The sequence below is a fragment of the Xenopus tropicalis genome, chromosome 8 (assembly GCF_000004195.4).
Source record: "Xenopus tropicalis strain Nigerian chromosome 8, UCB_Xtro_10.0, whole genome shotgun sequence".
NCBI lineage: Eukaryota > Metazoa > Chordata > Amphibia > Anura > Pipidae > Xenopus > Xenopus tropicalis.
Genome location: NC_030684.2, coordinates 87,766,855 through 87,789,354, shown reverse-complemented (window position 1 = coordinate 87,789,354; position 22,500 = coordinate 87,766,855). Strand labels below are relative to the sequence as shown.

Below are 22,500 nucleotides of genomic sequence, written 5' to 3'. Positions count from 1 at the left end.
TACTTCCAGCACGAATAAGAAATGCTTGCCTGTGCTTCCTGTTCCTAAGCACAGAATGTCATTGGTACCATGTGGGTAACGCGGTTACTAGGCGAGGGCAGAATCTGCTGTCGCTTTAGACTTAGTTCGCTCGTTTTCTCACGGGCAGCCAGGTTGGATTCAGTGCCCCGGGATGTTGTTCTCTTTGAGCACCGACGGCCGCGTTTTTTTCGCCTGCTCGGACTTTTCTGTGGAACACAAGCCGGGTTTTGGGGCTACTTGGCCCATTTCGGATTTACCTCTCTAAGGGACACAGCGCAGCAGCAGCAGCAGGGAGAAGGGAAGGAATCCTTGAGAAACCTCGGCTCCCCTCTATGGAGGACAGGATTCACGCTGAGCTGCCTAGCCGTGGGTGCGTGAGGCGTACGTGCTGGGCCGGGGAACAACGCTCTTTCTCAGCCTGTACCATTTCCCCTAAATACCGCTAAGTAACTGGCCCTAACGGGTTAGCTGCGGTCAGAGAACAGTATATCTTTTCCTGGAGGGTTTCCTGCCTCTTTTCACATTGACCTCATGCTAGAAATCAAATATATCACAAATATGTTACCCTATAACTAATGTTAAAGGGAAAGTATACTACCATTTTTCTCTGATGAACCATTTGCCAACAACAGGCTCACACTGTCACCCTCCCTCACTATTGTTCCATTGTGAAGTGATTAGCTTTGGGTCTTGAAGTCCCTCTGCTTTGCAGAACGGTCCCTGGAAGTTTAGTTTATACACCCTTTGTAATAAGCCACACCGAATAAGCCCATGTCAAAAAGGAGCGTATAGTTTCCCTTTAAAATCATGTTTGTAAACGACATGAAAAATTTGCCTTCTAACATAGCATACTGTCACCATGGCCTTGTGTGCTGTGTTTTTATTGACAGAGATATGCAGCACACCTTGAAGGAGAGAACAATAGTGTTCTCAAGAATGGGGATTCAACTTTGATTGTAACAGGATAGGACAATAATTGAGAATACACACATTCGTATAAGGTTGTTTGTCATTACAGGTTCAGCATAAAAATAAATTTTTAAAACAACTAATACACGCGTAATGCTTCTGTAAGTAAAATGTAGTTTGGTGCAGTCAACATATGAAAACAAAGATGCAGGTTCATATACAGTAATTCCTGTATTCATAGCCATAGTATCTACAAACTATGCTGGAGCAAGCTATTTTTAAGAAGACATATTGCAAAAGTGTACCCCTCCCCACAGTCTTGTAGGCAATAATAAAGGCTATAGGGTGATGGTTTCACTCTGGCTTAAAAATTATTGGAGCTTCCCATAGATCTGCTTTGTTCCTTGTTCATGTTTTAAATGAGGGGTAGGTGTGTTTTAACTGTCCCTGCCAAAATAAACGTAGGAGAGCAATAGCCAATCATAGCCCTGCAGCTACACAATCAAAGACATGCTTCAGTTCCCTTTCAGGTCCACCTAGCTCCTGATTGTTTCCTTTTCTATAGTGCAGTGAGCAGCATGTTTCCTCCTTTTTTCCAGCTTGTACAGCTGCCCCTGTGGCTACACAACAGCTCATTTATATAAACTATAGTAGTCTTTCTGAAGAAAACGCACGTTTTACCAGTGCAACAGTTCATTATATTTTAATTACTTTAAAAACATTTTTTGGTGTTACTCTAAAAAAAGGCAACATATCTCTTGGGTCTGGCCTAAAGCTGGCCATACACACAACAATTATTATCGTATGATACCTTGTTTTGTACGATACTCTACACTAATGCCTGTATGGCGTATCGACGAGGTGACCAATATCACAAAGGCTACAGCCATCTCATTGATTGAGCTGGTTAAAAGAGTTTGATTGGGCACCTTAAGGAAGGATAAAAGTGAATTGCTTTGCTGGTAGTGCGTTGTGCTGTTCTAATGTGATACATATTTCTAAATGCTTGGCAACATCACCACATAGGGATACTTTGTATTACAATACTAAACTTTAACATGATAAAGTGTGTTAACCAGCCTTTTTAGGCAACAGCATAAAAAGCATAATATTTGGGAGGTGGGGGGTAAACTCTAACAAGTAAGTAGCCTGCGTATCTGGCACATATAACCAGCCTCTGACAACCAACAAATCCAAGATATAAATAGACATTTCAACCTTTCCTAAATCTAGAACATTAATTCTTACTGGGAAACTGGAAAATAGTATGAAAGAAAGACATTAAGAAAACTCATTTTACAGGTATAAATGATAATCTAGGATAAGTGACAAGAAATCATTTCTCATGTTTCTGTGCTTTCATAATAACCATAGAGTTACTTAATCATTCTTTCATTTCACACCCAACATTAAACATCAATTCTTTTTGTCTCTACAGGTTCCCTTATATTGGCAGCTGGCTTGCTGTTCTCTCGCAGATCAGTCAGTGCTATTACACTTCATGGTGGCGGAGAGAGGGTAACAATCGTCACAGCAGGCTTCTTCGGCTCTGAGTCATCTTTCAGTGTACCCTTACGTCAGATTTCCTGTATGGCTCACCGCTCAGAGGTCCCTGCAATGATACCCCTCAAGGTCCAAGGTCGACCCCTGTACTACTTGTTGGACAAGCAAGGACACGTATCCAATGCCAGGCTCTTTGATATTACTGTGGGGGCCTATCGAAAAGTCTGATTTTTCTCTTTTTTTTTTTTAAAACCGAAATTTCATGTAAATAAATGTAAAGTATACAACTACAGTAAAGCCAATTGAAAATCATCATTCTTAAAGCTGACATCCTGCAATGTTATCCATATAAACCATCTAAACTAATAATGTGGCCAACTGCCCAGTCTATAAAAAAATTCTCTCCACAATATAACAAAAGCAAAGTATGTAACATTGTATACTAATATACTTAAGACATAAGAAAATCCAGAAATGACTGTGTACACAATGATATATAGATTTGCACAACATAGGCTAAAAAAAAAAAATCTTTGACCCCATTGGTATTAAATTTAGCACTCTGCAGTGCCTTTTAATTAGTAATCCAAACTACAATGGCAGATAGAGTGAAAGTTCTGCTTGTGCTACCCTTCGTCCAGCTCTGGTCACTCTTCCTATCATAGGCAATTTTTGGGCATAGCGAGAAGCTGTAGCTCCAGGACCTGTATGCAACTGGAAGACACTTTGAAACCTGCGTCCTCCTCCACCTCTTCCAGCCTGTCTTCCCCCTATTAAGAAAGTAAAACGTGGTGTTCCACGGGGTGTCAGTCTACTTCTTTGGAATGCTTCTCTTACACCTTGTGTTCTCTGCCCCTGTCTGGATGTCCCTCTAGGCCTAGATGCAGCAGACATCTGCGTCTGAGTGGGGCGCTGACATTGTTTTCCCACAGTAACTGCTTCTTCTTCTCCATGGGCAGTGAGTTGAGGCATCTTTCTTGTCCCATCCCCAGTACATTCTTTTTTGGGTTCCTGTGTGTTCTGTGGTGCCCCACCATGATGTGATTGGTTTCCTCCTGTTCCAAAACGCACAGCTAGGCTGTCTCCAAAGAAGCAGTACAGTTCACGGTACATCTCTAGTAAGGGTACAGAGGGGGGTGAGCAGATTGAGGGGTTGTCTAACGAAGGTGCAACAGATGAAGTTAAATCAGATGAACGAGCTTTCATCTTGAGGAGACGTTCTACTGCCACCTTTGGAGGTAAACACATCTCTTTAGAAAGATAACATTTTATTCCATTTTACCTTTATTTCTTTACATCTTATCTTCAAATTCTGCCAGTTAATATCCACTTTACTTACTAGAATGGCTCCATACACCTTGTGTCCATCTGCTTTGACTTGTGCATTAGACATGGAATGATCATCTAACACAGTTTGCAACCCAGCCCAATAGGTAGGGAGGAGAGGATACAATATTTGCTCCACTGCCTGTAAGAAAGCACAATAAATTTCTGCTAAATTATGTTTAGTACAGGAAAATACCAATGCTGTATTGTTAGATCAATATTTTAATTTTTGTATGTGTAAGAAAATATAATAGGATACTAGGGAAACAATTAAAGGACAAGGAAAGGCTAAGTCACTTGGGGGTGCCAAAATGTTAGGCACCCCCAAGTGACTTTAATCGCTTACCTGGTGCCCCTGTTAGGAGAAAACAGCACCAGCCCGGGGTACCTGGAGCGCAGCGCTTCCTCCTTCGCTTTTGGAAGGACTAACGACAGGCGCATGCGCAGTAGAGTGAAAAGCCGACTTCTCTGTTAAAGTTCGGCTTATAACTCTACTGCGCATGCGCGCGCGACAGAACACGGAAGGAGGAAGCGATGCAGGTACCCCGGGCTGGTGCTGTTCTCTCCTAACAGGGGCACCAGCCCGAGGTTGAAGGTAAGCGATTTAAGTCACTTGGGGGTGCCTAACATTTTTGCACCCCCAAGTGACCTAGCCTTTCCTTCTCCTTTAACAAGAAAGCTTTTAGTCAAATTATTTTATTTTGTTTTTGGGTAGGAGTGGGGAAGTTTTGGTTTGTCAATATAATAACCTCCCAGGAAGAAGCCAGCTGAAAAAGTTCAGGTGCTGTGCCTTCATGTATAATGGAATTTTTCAAATTCTATGTATAGATACAACTTATTACAGTTCCATATAGATTGCTTAACGGCACATCTTTCAATGAAGGTTACCTTCCATCCTAAGGCATGCAGTCCCACTACAGCTCCATAATGAGAGCAGAGAGGACGAACAGGGTCCCCTAGCACTTTCTGTAGAGACTGCAATATTTGTGGATACAGTGAACCGGCTAAATCTTGATGAGTCCTGGGATAAAAAAAAAAAAAACAAAATACGTTTTTTTGTCACTCACTTTCATATAAAATGTCATTTTTTAGGTAAGACTTTATCTGTCCTCTGTTTTGTCTATATTGCCTATAAAAGGACAGCTAGAGTTGGGTGACCCGATCAGTTGATCTAATAAATGCATGTTACATTGACTGCATTTATATTTAATTATAATCAGTCAAGCCAGATCACCATCTCTTATTAATGGTGCCCAGAGTTCAGATGTTGTGACTAAAGGGTGATTCTGCTTTAAAGCAGTTATTTTAAATGACAAGTTCGCTACAGCCAAAAATAGGCCCTGTTTGTAAAACTACCATAGTAGTCCATTCTAGCTTACTGATCCTCCACAAAACCATTACTCTTGCAGTAGGAGTAAAAATATACATCTTGGTGCCCTCACCAAATAAGGCTGAGAAGACCAGCCCCATAGTCTCGCAGGGTCCAGTGGTCATTGAGTGGATTAATAGAAGCAGCAAGAGGCTCTGTGACACAGTAAAGGACACTCTGCATAAGACTGCAACCATAGTAGCCCAGGTACAGAAAGGGGTTCCAAAGTAGAGACCGCACCAACTGTAAGAGGCGACTCAGCTGTTCCAGATCATGACTAACAGATTTCACCTGAGGAGAGAAGATAGAATGGTGAGTGGGGCATCATCAAAACAAAAAATAAATAAAAAAAAAAAGTCAAAAGGGAGAATACAGATCTGCTAGACTTAAGGGACATATTGATCCAAAACTTACCCCACTTACAACATAAACAAAGTATGGTAAAAGGGCAGCAATCTTTGAATTTGTCTGCAAATCTTGAAGAGCAACCTAAAAATGGATGGATAAATATACATTATTTCCCTGTGAGATGCATTTAAAGCATTTTAAGTTTCTGCTGTTCCTGTAAATGTGGCTAGTCTAATAGTGCGTTTAGCTACAAAGTTGTTTCTAATAAAACCATCTTCATAGCTGGATATAAATAGGAGCAGAACTAAAAAAAAAAACAAAAAACAAAAAAATATAATACATTATTACAATTATACCATAGCCCATTAGTGTGAAGAATGAGCATAAACATGTATAAGCAGAACTGGAACTTGGGGTAGGCAGAAAAGTTTGGTGCCTAGGGCACCATGGTGCGAGGTCCCTTGGCATGTACCCCTTCAGTCCACCTACTAGCACTCCAGACCTCCCTGTGCATGATCACTGTCCACTCATCAGTCTTTGCCCCAGCACATGCTCACAAGGGCAAGGTGGCTTGCCAGATTGCCTTAGGTGCCAACCCAGCTTGGCCAGGTCTACATGTATAAGGACTATTTATTTCCTGGTATTATTAAAGCACCTACCAAGTTTTGGTAAACATCAGACCTTGACTGTCAATCTGTAGATTCTGGCAAATGATTGAACAAGATCGAGCAAGATGCTTAAGAAATAGCAGCATTTTGAGAAAAACTATATAGTTTAAGTATTTACCTTCATGAGGTGTGGGTCATCCCCTAGCACAGCTCGTGTGACACGCTGGTAATACTTTAGTAGGTCATCTGTCAGAAGTGAGACTGCTGCAGGAACTGTAAAGTGACAAAACTTCTGAGTTGATGTGACAGTAAGTGAGTAAGCAGAGTAAAACTGAAAAAATAAAAGTTACCTGTTCCCTGATGCTCCAAGTTCCCCTTGCCATCCAAATATGAGACATGAACTGCAAGAGAAATAACACTGCTAAGAATGTACTTTGTAAACAGATGCCTTTCATGTATTTCACAATATTTTCCTACCTCGAACGGCAGTCTCTGGTGTGCCTTTAGGAATGTTTGTTGCCAGTGCCAATTCCACCAAGTTGATTTCTCGGTCCTCAGTGTAGTGGCAATCTCCATCTTTAATACTGCGGTAAGTTACTGAATCTGGTGATCCGTGGCCACATACTGCCTGAGAGAGACACAGTTTGTAACACACAGAAGCATAAACACTAAAATGATGTTGTAAGATATTCTGAGAGACTATTTGACATTAAAAAAAACACTTTTCTTTAAATACAGTGTGCTCCTCTGTATTTCACAAATCACATCATGCAAGCTCCTCTAAAAGTACATAAAAACAGGAATTCACTAAACACATGAACAAGAATACTTTTTAAGGTCAACTAATACTAAGAAAACAATAAGGACCGCAGAAAATGCTTCATTTGTCTTAGTAGGAATTAAAAAAAATAGCAGCAATATGAAATGGGGTGGGGCTGTCCTGTGGAAGTTGCTAGGCCTAGGTTGTAGGTCTCAGTTAATCTATTTTTATATTAAATGTTTTTATGCCTTAACTCCCATCAGTGAGTGGTATACTCATAATATACTCACTATACTCACTAATACAGGATTTTATTCCCTGAACAAATTACTTGTATTATTATATATACTCACTACCCTTGAGTACTAAAGTAAAGTTGCATTTCTAGTTTTCTACACCAGGAGTCTGCCACGGCTGGTCTCTTCACAGCACACACATGCTGTCTTGTGTAAAAATGATAGACTGCACAAAATATAACATATTTTCAATATAGTTAGGCAAAAATGTAATCTATAAAGGCTGGAGTTGGCAATGTCTAACATATAACACAAAAAGGGAAAGTTGTGCTCAACCACTAAATTGTAAACCATTAAGCGGGGGTGCAATGAGGCTGTGACCATAATATACATATAAACAACCGCAAAAAATCCTCTGCACTCACCCATTATCAATATGTAGAAATTGGACACTAGGGCATTTCACTACTAAGAAATGCCTTCCCTCCCCACCTCAAAAAGAGGGATTGTTTGTCCGTACATTGCAATATACTTCAAGCTGGCCAACTACGTCAAAGTCATCCCTTCTGGCCAGTCCTACCCTAACTGACCTATATAAGTAATTTAAGATTAGTACTGAGCAAAGGGACTAAGTTTTACCTGCAACATGCTTGCGTATAAGGTTAAAACTCCCATATGGTTGCCCTTTTATTAGCTCCATTGGGATCACCTGACTGTAGCTGGGAATAGTGGGGGCTACAACATGGAGCTGGCCACTGCTCCTGTATAAACAATAACACAAAAAGGGAAAGTTGTGCTCAACCACTAAATTGTAAACCATTAAGCGGGGGTGCAATGAGGCTGTGACCATAAAATACATATAAACAACCGCAAAAAATCCTCTGCACTCACCCATTATCAATATGTAGAAATTGGACACTAGGGCATTTCACTACTAAGAAATGCCTTCCCTCCCCACCTCAAAAAGAGGGATTGTTTGTCCGTACATTGCAATATACTTCAAGCTGGCCAACTACGTCAAAGTCATCCCTTCTGGCCAGTCCTACCCTAACTGACCTATATAAGTAATTTAAGATTAGTACTGAGCAAAGGGACTAAGTTTTACCAGTAGGACTGGCCAGAAGGGATGACTTTGACGTAGTTGGCCAGCTTGAAGTATATTGCAATGTACGGACAAACAATCCCTCTTTTTGAGGTGGGGAGGGAAGGCATTTCTTAGTAGTGAAATGCCCTAGTGTCCAATTTCTACATATTGATAATGGGTGAGTGCAGAGGATTTTTTGCGGTTGTTTAAATGTCTAACATAGTAGCCTGAACACTACTTCCTCCTTTACAGCTCTCTAAGCTGTTAGCAGTCAGTAACCAATCAGTGACTTGAGGGAAGGCCATATGGGACTTAACTGTTCAGTGAACGAGTAGGTCAGATTCAAAAGCAAATTAACTAAACAGTTAAGTCCCATGTGCCCCCCCCTAAAGTCACTGACTAACTAAGAGGTTAGAGAGCTGAAAGCAGGAAGTAGTGTTCTTGATATTATGTTAGCCATCTGCTCCCTTTATAGCCATCTATAGCCTTTATAGATTACATTTTTGCCTAACTAACTATATTAGGAATATTTTTATATTTGGCACAGTCTGTTTTACCAAGTTTCATTTTTACACTGAACTGTTCCTTTAAAGGAAAAATATATCCCTGAGCTCATTCAGCTGTGCTTGTGTAGAAATGTGTATAAACATTAACTGAACTTCCAGAAATAAGAAATTCATTCTATTTTTACAAAGACATACCTGATTCCACAGACTGAAAGGGGCTCTGTGTGTTTGTCAGTCCTCCTCCCTACCAGACTTTCACGTTATGCAACCCCCCCCCCTTTTTTTGATCCATTGTGAAGTGGTGTATACTGAGACTTGAAGTCCCTCTGCTCTCCAGAGAATGTTTACCACCTACTGTGAAAAACAGAGAGCATTCTTGTTCCAGAATCAATCACTTCCAATGGTAAGGGGGAGTTGCATCTTGGGAAATATCTTGTTGGATTAATCTTGATTTCCTTCAATCTGAGGGATCAGGTAATTTGTGTTATAAAATGCCTCTCAAATGAATGACCTAGTGTAAAAAAGGGGGGGATATTTTCTCTTTAAAGTTGAATGTTCATAGCAGTGCAACCCAATGAAACCCACCATCTGCGTTAGTTCATGGCTTAACTGTTCCCATTTGGGTTGCTCTGTGAAAAATATTTACAATGAGGTGTCAGTCTCCTTATTTACTAGCCAATAATTGCACTTACCTCCACATTGCTCCATCGCAAAGCCCGGTTAAAATCCTCCACTGTCAGCCTGCGCCTCCGTGAGTGTCTAAGACATTGTGCACTGAACTGAAAGACACATATTGTATTAGGATGGCAAATATATTTAGACATAACTTCTAACATACATAAGAGTTTAGAACAAACAAGGGTACTTTTTGTATACTAGATGTAATACTAGAAGATGTAATGTAATAATAAAGTCACAAGCATCAGGAGTCAAACTTAGCTTTTCAATGCAGTGTTTTATGATAGATGAAGAAGTAAGGGGCTAGATTATAGTCTGAGGTGATGTAAACCCAGAAATACATTGTTTCAAAAGTCAAAAACACCATGTAAAAGAATAGCGAGAGACAGCTAGAAACTGCTTTTAACAGCAATCATATTTACTTTAAAGGAGAAGGAAAGTAACAATCACTGGGGGGCGCCAAATGTTAGCCACCCCCCCACCCCCCAGTGATTGCAATCGCTTACCTGATACCCTGGGCTGGTGCTCCTATTAGCAGAAAACTGTGCCGGCCAGGGGGGTTCATGGGACCAAGTGTTCCTCTTCCTTCACTCGTCTATCTCCCAAATCCTGGGGCTGGCGCATTCGCAGTATAGTGAAAAAGCAGACTTTCTTGTTCTAGTTCAGCTTTTCATTCAACTGCACATGTGCAAGCGGCACAAAGGCAGAAGAAGGAAGAGGATCTATTGGTCACAGAGGAGCACCACCTCAGGGTATCAGGTGAATGACTACAATCATGAGGGGGGCATAACATTTTGGCACTCCCCATTGATTAAACCTTTCCTTCTCCTTTAAATCAGCTGAAATAGTTAATGGATATTTTAAGGTTGTTTAGAATTACATTTCCTTTCATTAGGAAAAATGGATTGGTTTATTTTCCCTTTAACTTGAAACATGCAATGTTGCATTTTACTACTGCTTCAGGGCCTCATTGCCTTCAAACCAAAAGATGTATACTTCATAAAGCATATATTAAGTGAGATCTCAAAAATGACCATTTCAGTGACATCACATGCCCAGTAAAGAGTCTACTAAGTCTGAACAGAAATAACAGTAATTCAATGTGTAGATAGCACAAGGCCAGGAAGTAAAGGAAAACACAAGAATACATTTCATATGAATGGCTGCTTCTATATATGTAAGCAGATACAGTGATCTGCGACACCTATTGTTAAACTACAAAAGTTGTAAATCCCAGTGATATAGAAACCTGAATTGCAGTGAATCTTAACATTGAACATGAAGACAATCAGAAAAAAGGTACTCAAGAGATATTTCAGCCTTTAAAATGGTGTTTTTTTGCTACACCAACCTTACATTAAGCTGGCCATACACGGGCAGATCCGCTCGCTTGGCGATGTCGCCAAGCGAGCGGATCTTCACCCGATATCCCCACCTACGGGTGGGCGATATCTGGGAGGCATGTAGGCGAATTCGATCGAGGATTTGTATAGCCTCCAGCTTGCTCAATGACTTCTTTGAATAACATTATCCTTTTACTATAATATGACATTCTCTCAACCCCCTCCCTCAGAAATTTGCTTTGGCTGTTGGCTTGTGGGCATGCTCAGTTGTTCTAAGCTCAGATTACTAAACACGCTCCCCAGTCTAGCAGCCAGTGAGAAGATGGCATTGCTGGTTCCCATAGAAACTCAGCTCTAGCTGTCTGCTTCAATTGTTTTCTCCTGAGCTCAGCTTTACCATGACAGTGCTCAAACAAATTAGAACTTTTATCAGAGACAGTTGTGCCTGTGTGAGCCTGTATTCTTGATGAAATGTATGCTGAATAAGGGTCTGTGTGTGTGTAGGGTCTGTGTGTAGGCTGTTTGCAGATTTAAATGTAACTGATTATGTATCAGAGGAAAAATGGCCACCAGGTGAAAGCTGCTATTTGCTTTAGGAAAATGTGATGGTGCTGGCAAGTGGAGGGGGATATATGCAGTACAAATGATGCCATTTGGGTGGGGGGTGATGTGCCCAACTGATATACATTGTAGGCAAATGTAGGCTTTACATGTCCTTTAAGGGCAGACACATTGTGCTACTTATAACCAGCTACTTGTTGAAACTCGAAAACTCCAGACAAACCCCGCCATAGGCAATATTAAGAATTGCCATTGCTAAAACACTCAAAGATGTCTATTTTGTAGCTGAGACAAGTAGTTCTGCGTGTCACTGCTCTAAGTATAAGTATCAATTTTTAAAAAAAAAACATTGTGTGTGAATTAAATTGATTTTTGAAAGGAAAAATCTAATCATGTGAAGGTTTAAACCAAAGCAGTTGATAAGAGGACCATTGCTTGGACGTAAAATTCATTACCTTTTTTTTTTTTAACAAGGAGGAAACAGTTGTTTAATCATATTAGATCTTCCACTTAAATGATTAGCCCTTTTAGAGTTAGGTAGGAATTTATTTGGGGTGTTTAAACCAGTAACACCCTTTACTTGTTACTTAAAATTTTAACAGTGGATGAATTTAGCATTCCTTCTTCAGGCTCATTAAATATGAAGACAACAGTATATACATGGCTGGTATACTTGTGTATTTCTGATGGGTTGTATAGTCTACCACTTTATGGACAACATCAGAAAAACATATAAAGAAGATATAAAAAGCCAATAAAATTATTACATATGATACCTGGGTAAGCTCTCGGAGTCTGTAGCATACATCTTCAGCAAGTAATGCAGCAACCTCATCTGTGATATCCAGACCCACACTCTCTGCTGTTAAACGTACTGAATCCTGACACAGCTCTACATATCTTCGGTCTTCTGTGTGAGACATCCCTAGACTAATGAAGAACAGTGAGCCCTTTAAAGGAACAGTAACACCAAAAAATGAAAGAGCTTTAAAGTAATAAAAATATAATGCACTGTTGCCCTGCACTGGTAAAACTGGTGTGTTTGCTACAATAACACTACTATAATTTATATAATAAGCTGCTGTGTAGCCACGGGGGCAGCCATTCAAGCTGGAAAAAAGGAGACAAGGCACAGGTTACATAGCAGATAACAGATAAGTTCTGTAGAATACAATAGTGTTTTATCTGTTATCTGATATGTGCCTGTGCCTTTTCTCCTTTGAATGGCTACCTCCATGGCTACACAGCAGCTTATTTATATAAATTATAGTAGACTTTCTGAAGTAAACACATAACTTTTACCAGTGCAGGGCAGCAGCACATTATATTTTAGTTACTTTTATACACTTTCATTTTTTGGTGTTACTGTTCCTTTAAAGTATTACATTATTTCTCTTAGAACAACTGCTAATAATAAAAGCACACAAGTACATTTCATTTCAAATAGTGGATCAATGGGGCGTAATGTTAGCTATATATACAGAAGGAGATTTTATAGGAAAGTGTCACATATAGCTACCATCTTTATTCCCATGGAAATGATGTGCTGTAGAAAGTACGCATCATCTCTATACAAATATAAACTTGTGTTCAACATTGAAAACAAGTGGATTTGTATTATGGATGTCCCAAATTCAGAATTTGAACGAATCACACCACTGACACTTCTTCAAAGGAAACTGTATAAAATAAACTGATATTCTTGTCATTAAGTTGCAGACCCAAAGACAGATCCAGTTTTTAACTTATCAGATGGAAAGTTCATATGAGCTATAAAGAACATTACAAGGTTCCTCCATCCACTTCCACTGAACCCGTTTCCTGCATCCCTACTCCATCTGTACATCCAAAAAAAGAACCCTGACAAGCAGATACAGATTCGCACTTACATGTTTGATTATGGAACGTACAAGCGCAGATATGACTGGCGCCCTGAATCCCTATTTAGTTCGTCACCCACCAAAGGACCTACTTTGAGACGACCCCAAAGGACCATTTATGTTTCTAATGATAGCGCAGAAATGTAATCCTACAAACCTCTGATAATCTCCCCCGTCAATGTAATTACTCGTTTTTGTCGCGAATAACACATGACAAGCTATAGTGGAAACAGCAACCAGTCCATCATCCTGCTTTCCTATACCCTCTCTGCTGCCGGTTCCTGCTATGCCCCGCCCCTTCCTTCAGAGACACGTGACCCAAATATTATCCCGCTAGATACTCCATAGTTTGAATATATAATAGCTGCTGCTAAGGGAATTCTGTTTTGTTTGCCAAACTCTGGCATGGCTGTTGTGTATCAGTGTTCTGACGTAAACAAAGCAGCCAAAGACGCTGCAAATCTGTCACTGAAAATGATGAAACCGCTGCCTGGAGACTGCGCTTATCTGTCGCAGAATAATGACGTTTGTATATGACAATTTGTGATTGGCCGAGTTCCCCATGGGTGAACCCTCATGATGGAGCTAAGTGCAGAACTGACTAACAGAGACGGTAGTTGTCGTCCGTTTCAGTTTAGATGTGAGCGAACGTTGAAAGGACTGGCGAGTGGCCTGGAGCAGCTAAAAGGAGAAGTGTCCACCATTTTAACCGAGCTGGTGTTACAAGAAAAGGGAGAGGGGGCACTGACATCTGGAGATCAGGAATCTGCAGGTCAGAGCATTATAATGAATTGCTCTCAAAGGCTTTCCTGCGCTTCAGGGCAGCGAAGGGGTCCTTTTGTTTAAACAAATATATAATGTATGAATTGTTTTGTATGATTTTAAAAGCTATGTTGGAAATCAATTAGCATCGTTAGCACTTATTTCTCTTTGCAAACTGCCAGTCTGATTATTTTATCCCTGTCAGGAAATAATTTGAGATTTGTCTGTGCTTTGGCCCTGTGTGGCTTATGTCTATTCTTCCAGAGAACAGCATGTAGTCACCCCTATCTGAGTATCCAGCTGCTGCATTGCTAAGGGTTTATTCATCTAGGATTCTTTGCAAAATTGTGAGAAAACCAAGATCTGCTAGTAAATTATGGGTAGGATAAAATACACACACACACACTCTCCTGTTCCATTGTTTCTGTTGCTGTCATTAGTCACATGTGCCAAAACACACAAATATATGGCACATGCCATAATTTAGCTTCCTTGTTAAGCAACATACTGTATCCCTGTATGTGTTTTTATGCTTAGTGAATCATAGTGAGATCAGTCATGGTGCCATTCATTCTTAAAGGAGAAGGAAAGGTAAAAACAAAGTAAGCTTTATCAGCTTATACAGCCATAAGCACCCACAGAAAAGCTGCACCAAGTCCTTTATCAAAAGAAACACAGGATTTGTTGTCTTCTTTTGTGTATACATATACTTTGGTACCTGACTTCCTCACTCAGAAAAATCTTTCATTCCTGGGCCAGTCTGCCCAGTTCTCTCCTCTCTCCCTTCTCCTGGTCCACCCCTCCCATAAGAATTCAGAATTCACTCCCCCTCCCATCAGAACGTGTGATCTATGCTACTAGCCTCTAGAGCTGCAGCAGGAAGCTACTAAGACCAAGCTAAAATGGCAGCTGCAATCTTTTGCAACCAAATGAAGGGAGCTTCTAGGGCTCTTTACTCAGTTATGGTAATGCTTTCTGCAGAATAAATATAAATGCCAAAATGGCTTTCCTTCTCCTTTAAGGGACCATAATCTATGCTGTACAGTTTGGTGATAGTTTGTAATATAAGAGCAATCCATATTGAATGCAAAACATCTCTTCTTCCTATTATGAATATTGCAAAGGCCCATGTAGGTTATGTATGTCTATCAGTGGAAATTTCAGTGAAAGCTTATTCTGTTGTCTCATGAAGGAATAAATATAGAGAATAATGTATCCCCATCAAATAAAATCACTAGACCTTAGGCCAAGTGTGTGTATCCAAATTATGGGACACTGAGGTGGTGTTCTATCCTTTATTTTTTTAAATTATGGGGGAAACTTCAGAGATTTATTTGATATGAATGTTATAACTGAGCACCATTTATAAGCACGCATTTGGTAAGGTTTTTGTGTCTTTTAAATATTATAAGTGAACTCTTTATCACTCTTTATTAGGTGAAGAAGATGACGAAGATGCAGATGAAAAAGATTTTGCTGAAAATGGAGTAAGCAGTAATGGACCTCCTACTAAAAGAAAGAAAAATCAGGATTGAATTGAATTTACTTGAACATTATTTTGGTCATCTCTTTGTAAATAATGCAGGTCCTTCTTTATACTGTATGCTCTGACTTGGACTAAAACTTAAGGATACAATTTTGTTTCCAGTATGTAATTTATCACTGTAAATGCACAAAAATCAAGGCATTTTAAATAATAAATACACCTTTTTCTAACTGCAGTTTTAGTTGAATAGTAACCATAGCTCAACTGCAGATTTTTCTTTTTTTACAGATTCACAATTTTGTTTCCTCTTGGATTTGGGTAGCGCGTATTAAATAAACAAAACAGCAGCAGCTTTTTGTTGTTTTTTTTACCTTTTCTGGAGTAAACCCAAATAAACTGTTTAATAATATGGTTTGAGTCCAGGAAAAATAATTAACATGCTTTGGTGGGTACCTAAGGTTTTTTGAGTTGTCACAGCAGTCTTTCCTAGGGACAAGAAAACTATGAGCAACAGGAGCATAACAGTAGGGGCAGCAAGAAAACAGAGTGGCCAGTTGGTGTTTTTGGGATATGTCAATTCGGGCATATATTTGCAAAACACAATCTTTTCAAGGTGGTATAGCTTGTGGTTGTGCCACTTTACACAGGTATGGGACCTGTTATCCAGAATGCTGGGGACCTGGGGTTTTCTGGATAAGGGATCTTTTCGTAATTTGAATCTCCATAACTTAAGTCTGCTAAAAATCATTTAAATATTAAATAAACCCAACAGGCTTGTTTTGCCTCCAATAAGGATTAATTATATCTTAGTTGGGATCAAGTACAAGGTACTGTTTTATTATTACAGAGAAAAAGGAAATTATTTCTAAAAAATGTGAATTGTTTGTTTATAATGGAGTCTATGGGAGATGGCCTTTCCGTAATTTGGAACTTTCTGGATAATGAGTTTCTGGATAAGGGATCCCATACATGTACATAATTTAACACTGCTCAACAAACCTCAGTCTACATAGTCCTTTAAGAGGGAGGAAAAGTTAAAAATAGACCTTTATTTAGCAGTTAAAACCATGAGTGACTGCTTTAAAAATATCATAGTGCCTTTACAGTCTCTCAGTCTGAAAGCATTAGTGCAAGTTCTTACACTTAAAATCACAAGTAATAGTTGTTTTAGGTGAGTCTATAAGTATATACGAGGCAGCAGGGATGACTGCATGTCTGCCAAAGGTCTTAGAGTAAATAATTAAAGGAAAAGTTTATATCACATTAAGGGGCTGATTTACTTACCCACGAACGGGTCGAATGGAGTCCGATTGCGTTTTTTTCGTAATGATCGGTATTTTGCGATTTTTTCGTATGTTTTGCGATTTTTTCGGATTCTTTACGAATTTTTCGTTACCAATACGATTTTTGCGTAAAAACGCTAGTTTTCCTATCCATTACGAAAGTTGCGTAAAAAGTTGCGCATTTTTCGTAGCGTTAAAACTTACGCGAAAAGTTGCGCATTTTTCGTAGCGTTAAGTTTTAACGCTACGAAAAATGCGCAACTTTTAGCGTAAGTTTTAACGCTACGAAAAATGCGCAACTTTTTACGCAACTTTCGTAATGGATACGAAAAACTCGCGTTTTTACGCAAAAATCGTATTGGTAACGAAAAATTCGTACAGAATCCGAAAAAATCGCAAAACATACGAAAAAGTCGCAAAATGTTCGTTTTCAAGTCGGAACTTTTCCAATTCGGGTCGGATTCGTGGGTTAGTAAATCAGCCCCTAATTGTCCTATTAAATAACCCCCTGTTAATAGTTTTCTATTTAGGATTGCCCAATGGCACATACTACTAAAAAGTATACTTTTATGAAAATGTTTTACAAAGCTGTGTTTTACAAATGAGCATGAGTTTCATGGGATATCTTTTTAGAGACCTACATTGTTCGGAGGTATAGTTTTCATTTAAGCTATTTTAAAACATATGTATCTGTTACCTGGGCTCTGGAATCTTCACAGGTATAAAACTAGATCTAAATCTTCTATAAACTGTTCATGTGCTGGGATTACCCTGGGCAGATTTTTAATGTATTTAATCACTTGGCAATATATTTAATTTGTCAAGACTGTTTAACATTCAGTGTAGCTAAAGTTTTAAAGGAGAGCTATAGCAATATAGCCTATAGCAGCCAGGGAAGGTACACTTGCTATCCCTTTTCAATGATTTCTGAGCAGTTGTACCCCAGCCACAAGTTTCATCTGCTGGCTAACTCTATGTTTCAGTATTTGAATACTTCATCTTTGTTAAAGCATGGAGTCTCCCATAGCACATGGTCCAGGGCAGTTTGCACCCAAACTGGCCTGTTGATTGTAATTGAATATCCACTTAAGTGTCTGGGAGCTTAGTGGCACCCAGATATTCCTTCCTACTACGAGTTTATTTACACCTCAACAAGTATTTGGGGGGTTTAGCACCATTGAGTAATTTCTGTGTAGCAACTTTGCAATTGTTTTATACTTCAAGGAAAAGTCTAGTCATATACAGTACTGTTGATATATGGCTTATTGGCACAGTTCATGAGTCCATGAATTATATAGTGTCTATACACTACTACTGATTTACTAAATGTATCCCCTAGTATACTAAATCCTTCACAAACAGTTTGGCTAAATTACCAACTGAATCTGAACCCTAATTTTCCATATATTAACAATTAAGATTTTATTAAGATTTTGATCAGTTTAACATTAGATATCCATGTATATACTAAGGTGATTAAAATTCCTTTGGGAACTTGAACATAAATACATTTGTTCTTAATATTATTGATATATGCTTGAAGGGGAACTATTGCAACAATGACAATTTTATATGAGCTTCATCTTAAGGAAATAAGAAATAATGTAGTGTTTGTCAAATAATCAAGTTACCCTCAAAAAAGTCTCTCTTAATACAGGAGTCAGATTTTGATTTGACAGATAAATACATTGACACCTGCTCCTGTTGCCTAGACGATGTATTAGAGCTAACTGAAATAACCAACTCCAACACAAAGCTGTATGTAGAGAGACTGCATGAGATAAATCTCATATTAAATGTTCAATTTCACTATAGTTCCCCTTTAATGTCTTTTTAGGCTTTCCCAGGGCCATAATACTTTTTATTTAGGGCTCCCCATAGAGCAATGTTTCTTTTAGCATGCTCCTGCCGTGCACAACATCTGGTTTGTGTTTAGGCCATAATTGTCATAAATTGTATCTTTTAAATGTGTCCATTTTATCATGGGAAAACTGCAGCAGAGTATGTTTTTCTTATGTTTGTAATCCAGTGATAATTGGATCAAGTTTAGACCACTTTTGTCTCCAATCTAGGGGAAGTCTGTATATGCAAAACTAAAATAGTCTTGCTCCTAATCCCCCTGTGCCCATGATCATACATGCTTTCTCACAGAATTTTGTGTTTGAAGAAAAATTCTCAGGGCTTAAACAGCTCCTTTTACTTTCATCCCTTGACTGGCCCTAGAATGTATTTATATAATGTTACTGGTGTAACATTTTTCTTCACTGTAGAACCGAGGTACATCGCTAAACTTCTATAAAACTACACTGTGTTTATTGACTATTGAACATATCCACCGCATACCATTTAACCTGTTCTCTGGGGGCTCTGGCATACTCTATGGCAGGCAGGCCAATATATTCTTAGGGCTATGCCACATAAGCATAGTGTAGCAGACTACTTTTTTGCAGACAAAACCGGTGTCATCATTTGTTATAAGGGAAACCACACAGACTACAAAGTGAAGTGAAGGCTGTGGATATCCGGAGGCAGAAGATTCTCTTACACCAGGGCTGTCCAACTGGCGGCAGCATAGGGCAGGCAGAGTATAGCACACACAGGCAGCGTAGGGCAGGCAGAGTATGGCACTCACAGGCAAAGTATGGTACACACAGGCAGCATAGAGCAGGCATAGTATGGCACAGAAAGGCAGCATAGGGCAGGCAGAGTAAGGCACATACAGGCAGGATAGGGCATGGAGAGTATGGCGCACACACAGGCAGGGTAGGGCAGGCAGAGTACGAGACACACAGGCAGGGTAGGGCAGGCAGAGTATGGCACACACAGGCAGAGTATGGCACACACAGGCAGCATAGGGCAGGCAAGAATATGGCTCACACAGGCAACGTACTGTAGCTCTTCTGGAAGTTTGTTAGCATTTTGAAATAGTCATTATATGGTCCCTAAGGTGTGTAATTATATGCTGGGGGTTGCTGTGTTATCCACAGGGGAGGAGGCATGTGGATTTAAGGGTGTCTTAATATGACATAATATAATTCTTTCACATATGAAAGAAGGGTGATATCCCTACACCAACCATTTGGGTTTTTTGGGTATGGTCTTAAAACTGGGGTGGTGGTTTAAAGTGGGTGCAGTTTTTAAATAAGGGGGAGTGGTCAAAACTTGCTTTCATTATCGGCCCTCTACCATGTACCCCAGAAGTTGGACAGCACTGTCTTACACTAAGGGGCAGATTTATTATGCAGTGTAAAAACCGGTGACAAAATCTGCAAGGCTTCACAGTGTAAAAAAAAATGGCATAATTATTTAAAAGTTTTTTCTTAGAGTGACTTCCTTCAGAAATAACGCCATCAAATTTGTTGTTCAGATAGAAAATAAAATATACCTTGATAAATACACCATTTATTTTACATAAATACACCATTTATTTTACACAGCTTTAGCTTTGTACACCATTTCGTTTTGTTATTTTTTTGCTATTATGCTGTTTTACAAAACTTGACAAAGAAAATTACTCTGTTTGACATTGCCCTTAGAGCTAAGCCTGCTCACACCCCTGCAGCCTGTAGAGACCTTATTTTCACTTTTCGCTCAAAGAAAGGAAGAGTTCTTTGATGTTTGTGTCTCTAACAGACCACATGGCATGAAGACAGTATTTTCAGTAATACATTAGCGCTAAGGCTCAGCTGTGTGGCACACTCGGGTGTCAAACTTGGACCATGTTGTTATATTTCTCTTACAAATTATTCACATGTTGCAGTATAGGCAATAGGAACATGAGCAGTCCCATTGTTTCAAACACCAGCATAACTATCCAGCAGTGTGGCAGGACCAGCTCTCAGTAATGATTAAAAATGACTGTTGGTTGACGAATATATATTCAAAAAATCTACATTCAGTAAGTTTACGGGTAAAAACCCAAATCTATAGAGCAGGGACCAACTTCCTCTCCTCTCTGTTCAACACTTGAAGGCAACTGTGCAATGTATTTATTTGTATAAGGGCCGTGCTGCCGTGAGGCATGTTGAGAAATTTGCCTTGGGTGTAGCAGCCTGCAAGTTACCAGGGGTGGCAAAAGCCACTCCTGGTAACTTCATGAGCTGAAATAATAAATTTGTAATTATTACTGAAATGCCCCCTGTTTGTTCTATTAATTTACTGTTCTGCTGTACAACGCTACATACACAAGAAGTGCTATATAAATAAAAATATACATACATAGTAAACAGTATCTTTGGAAGTGGCTGTTTTGCTAGCAGGGAGATGTTGGCAGTTGTACATTATTAGCTCAAGAGCAGAGTGAGAGAGACCAATGCTGAGTTAGGACAAAGAAGAGGGAAAAAAGTTGCGGGTGTTTGACCGGAGTATCCAGAATAAGCAAATATATGTTTAATATTAATAAATGACACAAAACTCAGTGGCTACTGGCCACTGAGCAACCCAAGGCGGCTCTGCCAATGCTGCCCCCCCTTGATTACCTTTACAGCTCCGGAGGGAGTCCAGGGGGGGCCTCATTGCTAGTGTAGAGAGCACAATTGCTCTCTCTACACTAGCAGAGACGAATTTCCATTTTAAAAACTGGAAATTCGGCTCTTAACCGTTTTACTGCCAACGGCGTATGGGATACGTTGTGGCAGAAAAAGGGTTTAACTGCCAACGATGTGTCTCATATGTCGTTGGCAGATAAAGGATTCTCTCTGCAGCGGCGGCACATGTAGCAAAGACAGCCCCCTGGGCAAAGAGCCAGGGGGGCTGTCATGTTGGTCCTGCGATGCGATCGTTGCAGGACAAACCTACAAGCAGCAGACGCAATCGCATCGCGTCTGCTGCTTGTTCCTGCTTCCTCCTTCCCCCCCCAGCGCCGGCCCACTCACTTCCTGGTCCAGGACTACAGCATGGAGGACAGAGCAGTGATCTGATCTACAGGACAGGTAAGGCTGATTTTTTTTTTGCACTTACACACTCACACACACACTTACATACATTTAGACACATTTACAGCACACAATTTAGCATTTTTTTTTTTTTTTTCATTTTTCACACTTGTATACACTAATATACACTCTTACACACTGTCACACAACTTTTACACATGTACACACATGTATACACAAACACTGTTTTTTTTTTTCATTTTACCTTTGTTTTTAGTTTCTTTTCCCACAGCGTGACTATTGGATCAGATATTCTGACCACTAATTTTGTTGTTTCACTAATTTGCACAATTTTTGTGGTTTTATCGCATTTTTATCCCTGTATAAGTGTTCCTAATCTGTTTTTAGCACAGCTTTGCCATGTGGTGTACAAAAATAACTTTACCTATTTTGAATTCATCAGAATGTGTACTTTCCAAAAATATATGGTTTTCTGGGGGTCTCTGTATAGTTAGGGGGGTTACAACACATAATACACTGACAGGGGGCTCTGTGTGCAAAAGCTGAGCTGGCAGGCAAAAAATCCATATGCGCTATTTTAATTTTGGGTTCAGTACATAAGACAGACTTTGGTATATCTATGCATATTGGGCATCAAACTGTTCAGTAGACCATAAATGTTCCTATTTGGGGTGATTTGCCTTTGTACACAAGAAATTGTGTGAGATAAATGCAGCAAATTGCAACATTTTTAGGTGATTTTCTGAAATGTCATAGAAACCAATAACTTTAGGAAAGCTTTGCATATTGGTACTTTGGTGTAGAAAGGACTCTTTACCCTTGTTGGATTTGTCAGAATGTGTACTTTCCAAAACTATATGGTTTTCTGGTGTTATGGCACATAATACTTTGACAAGGGGCTCTGTATGCAAAAGCTCAGTTGGCAGGCAAGAAATCCATATG

At 39.6% G+C, this 22,500-nt stretch overlaps 3 protein-coding genes across 4 annotated transcripts; 2 read left to right on the top strand and 1 right to left on the bottom strand.

Moving 5' to 3' along the window:
* The first annotated feature begins 43 nt into the window (after positions 1–43).
* Positions 44–2,745, top strand: tmem223 (transmembrane protein 223). Its single transcript, XM_002933227.5, has 2 exons — positions 44–391; positions 2,369–2,745. The coding sequence occupies exons 1-2, from the start codon at positions 70–72 to the stop codon at positions 2,659–2,661; spliced, it is 615 nt and encodes a 204-aa protein (XP_002933273.3). The 5' UTR covers positions 44–69; the 3' UTR covers positions 2,662–2,745.
* On the bottom strand, positions 1,618–13,446 carry taf6l (TATA-box binding protein associated factor 6 like). Of its 2 annotated transcripts, none has more exons than XM_004917070.4 (11): positions 13,142–13,272; positions 12,029–12,182; positions 9,363–9,449; positions 6,562–6,712; positions 6,435–6,485; positions 6,263–6,357; positions 5,543–5,617; positions 5,202–5,419; positions 4,648–4,780; positions 3,773–3,901; positions 1,618–3,663 (listed from the first exon to the last, which is right to left on the bottom strand). In XM_004917070.4, exons 2-11 carry the CDS (start codon positions 12,173–12,175, stop codon positions 3,025–3,027), a joined length of 1,725 nt encoding a protein of 574 aa, XP_004917127.1. In that variant the 5' UTR covers positions 12,176–12,182; positions 13,142–13,272; the 3' UTR covers positions 1,618–3,024. The 2 variants fall into 2 exon arrangements, with proteins under 2 accessions (XP_004917127.1, XP_002933255.1); XM_002933209.5 differs by lacking the exon at positions 13,142–13,272 and adding an exon at positions 13,290–13,446 and having other exon boundaries at positions 2,976–3,663.
* Positions 13,447–13,565: 119 nt separating this feature from the next.
* On the top strand, positions 13,566–15,789 carry gon7 (GON7 subunit of KEOPS complex). Its single transcript, XM_012968991.3, has 2 exons — positions 13,566–13,904; positions 15,332–15,789. Exons 1-2 carry the CDS (start codon positions 13,709–13,711, stop codon positions 15,427–15,429), a joined length of 294 nt encoding a protein of 97 aa, XP_012824445.1. The 5' UTR covers positions 13,566–13,708; the 3' UTR covers positions 15,430–15,789.
* The last annotated feature ends 6,711 nt before the right edge of the window (positions 15,790–22,500 follow it).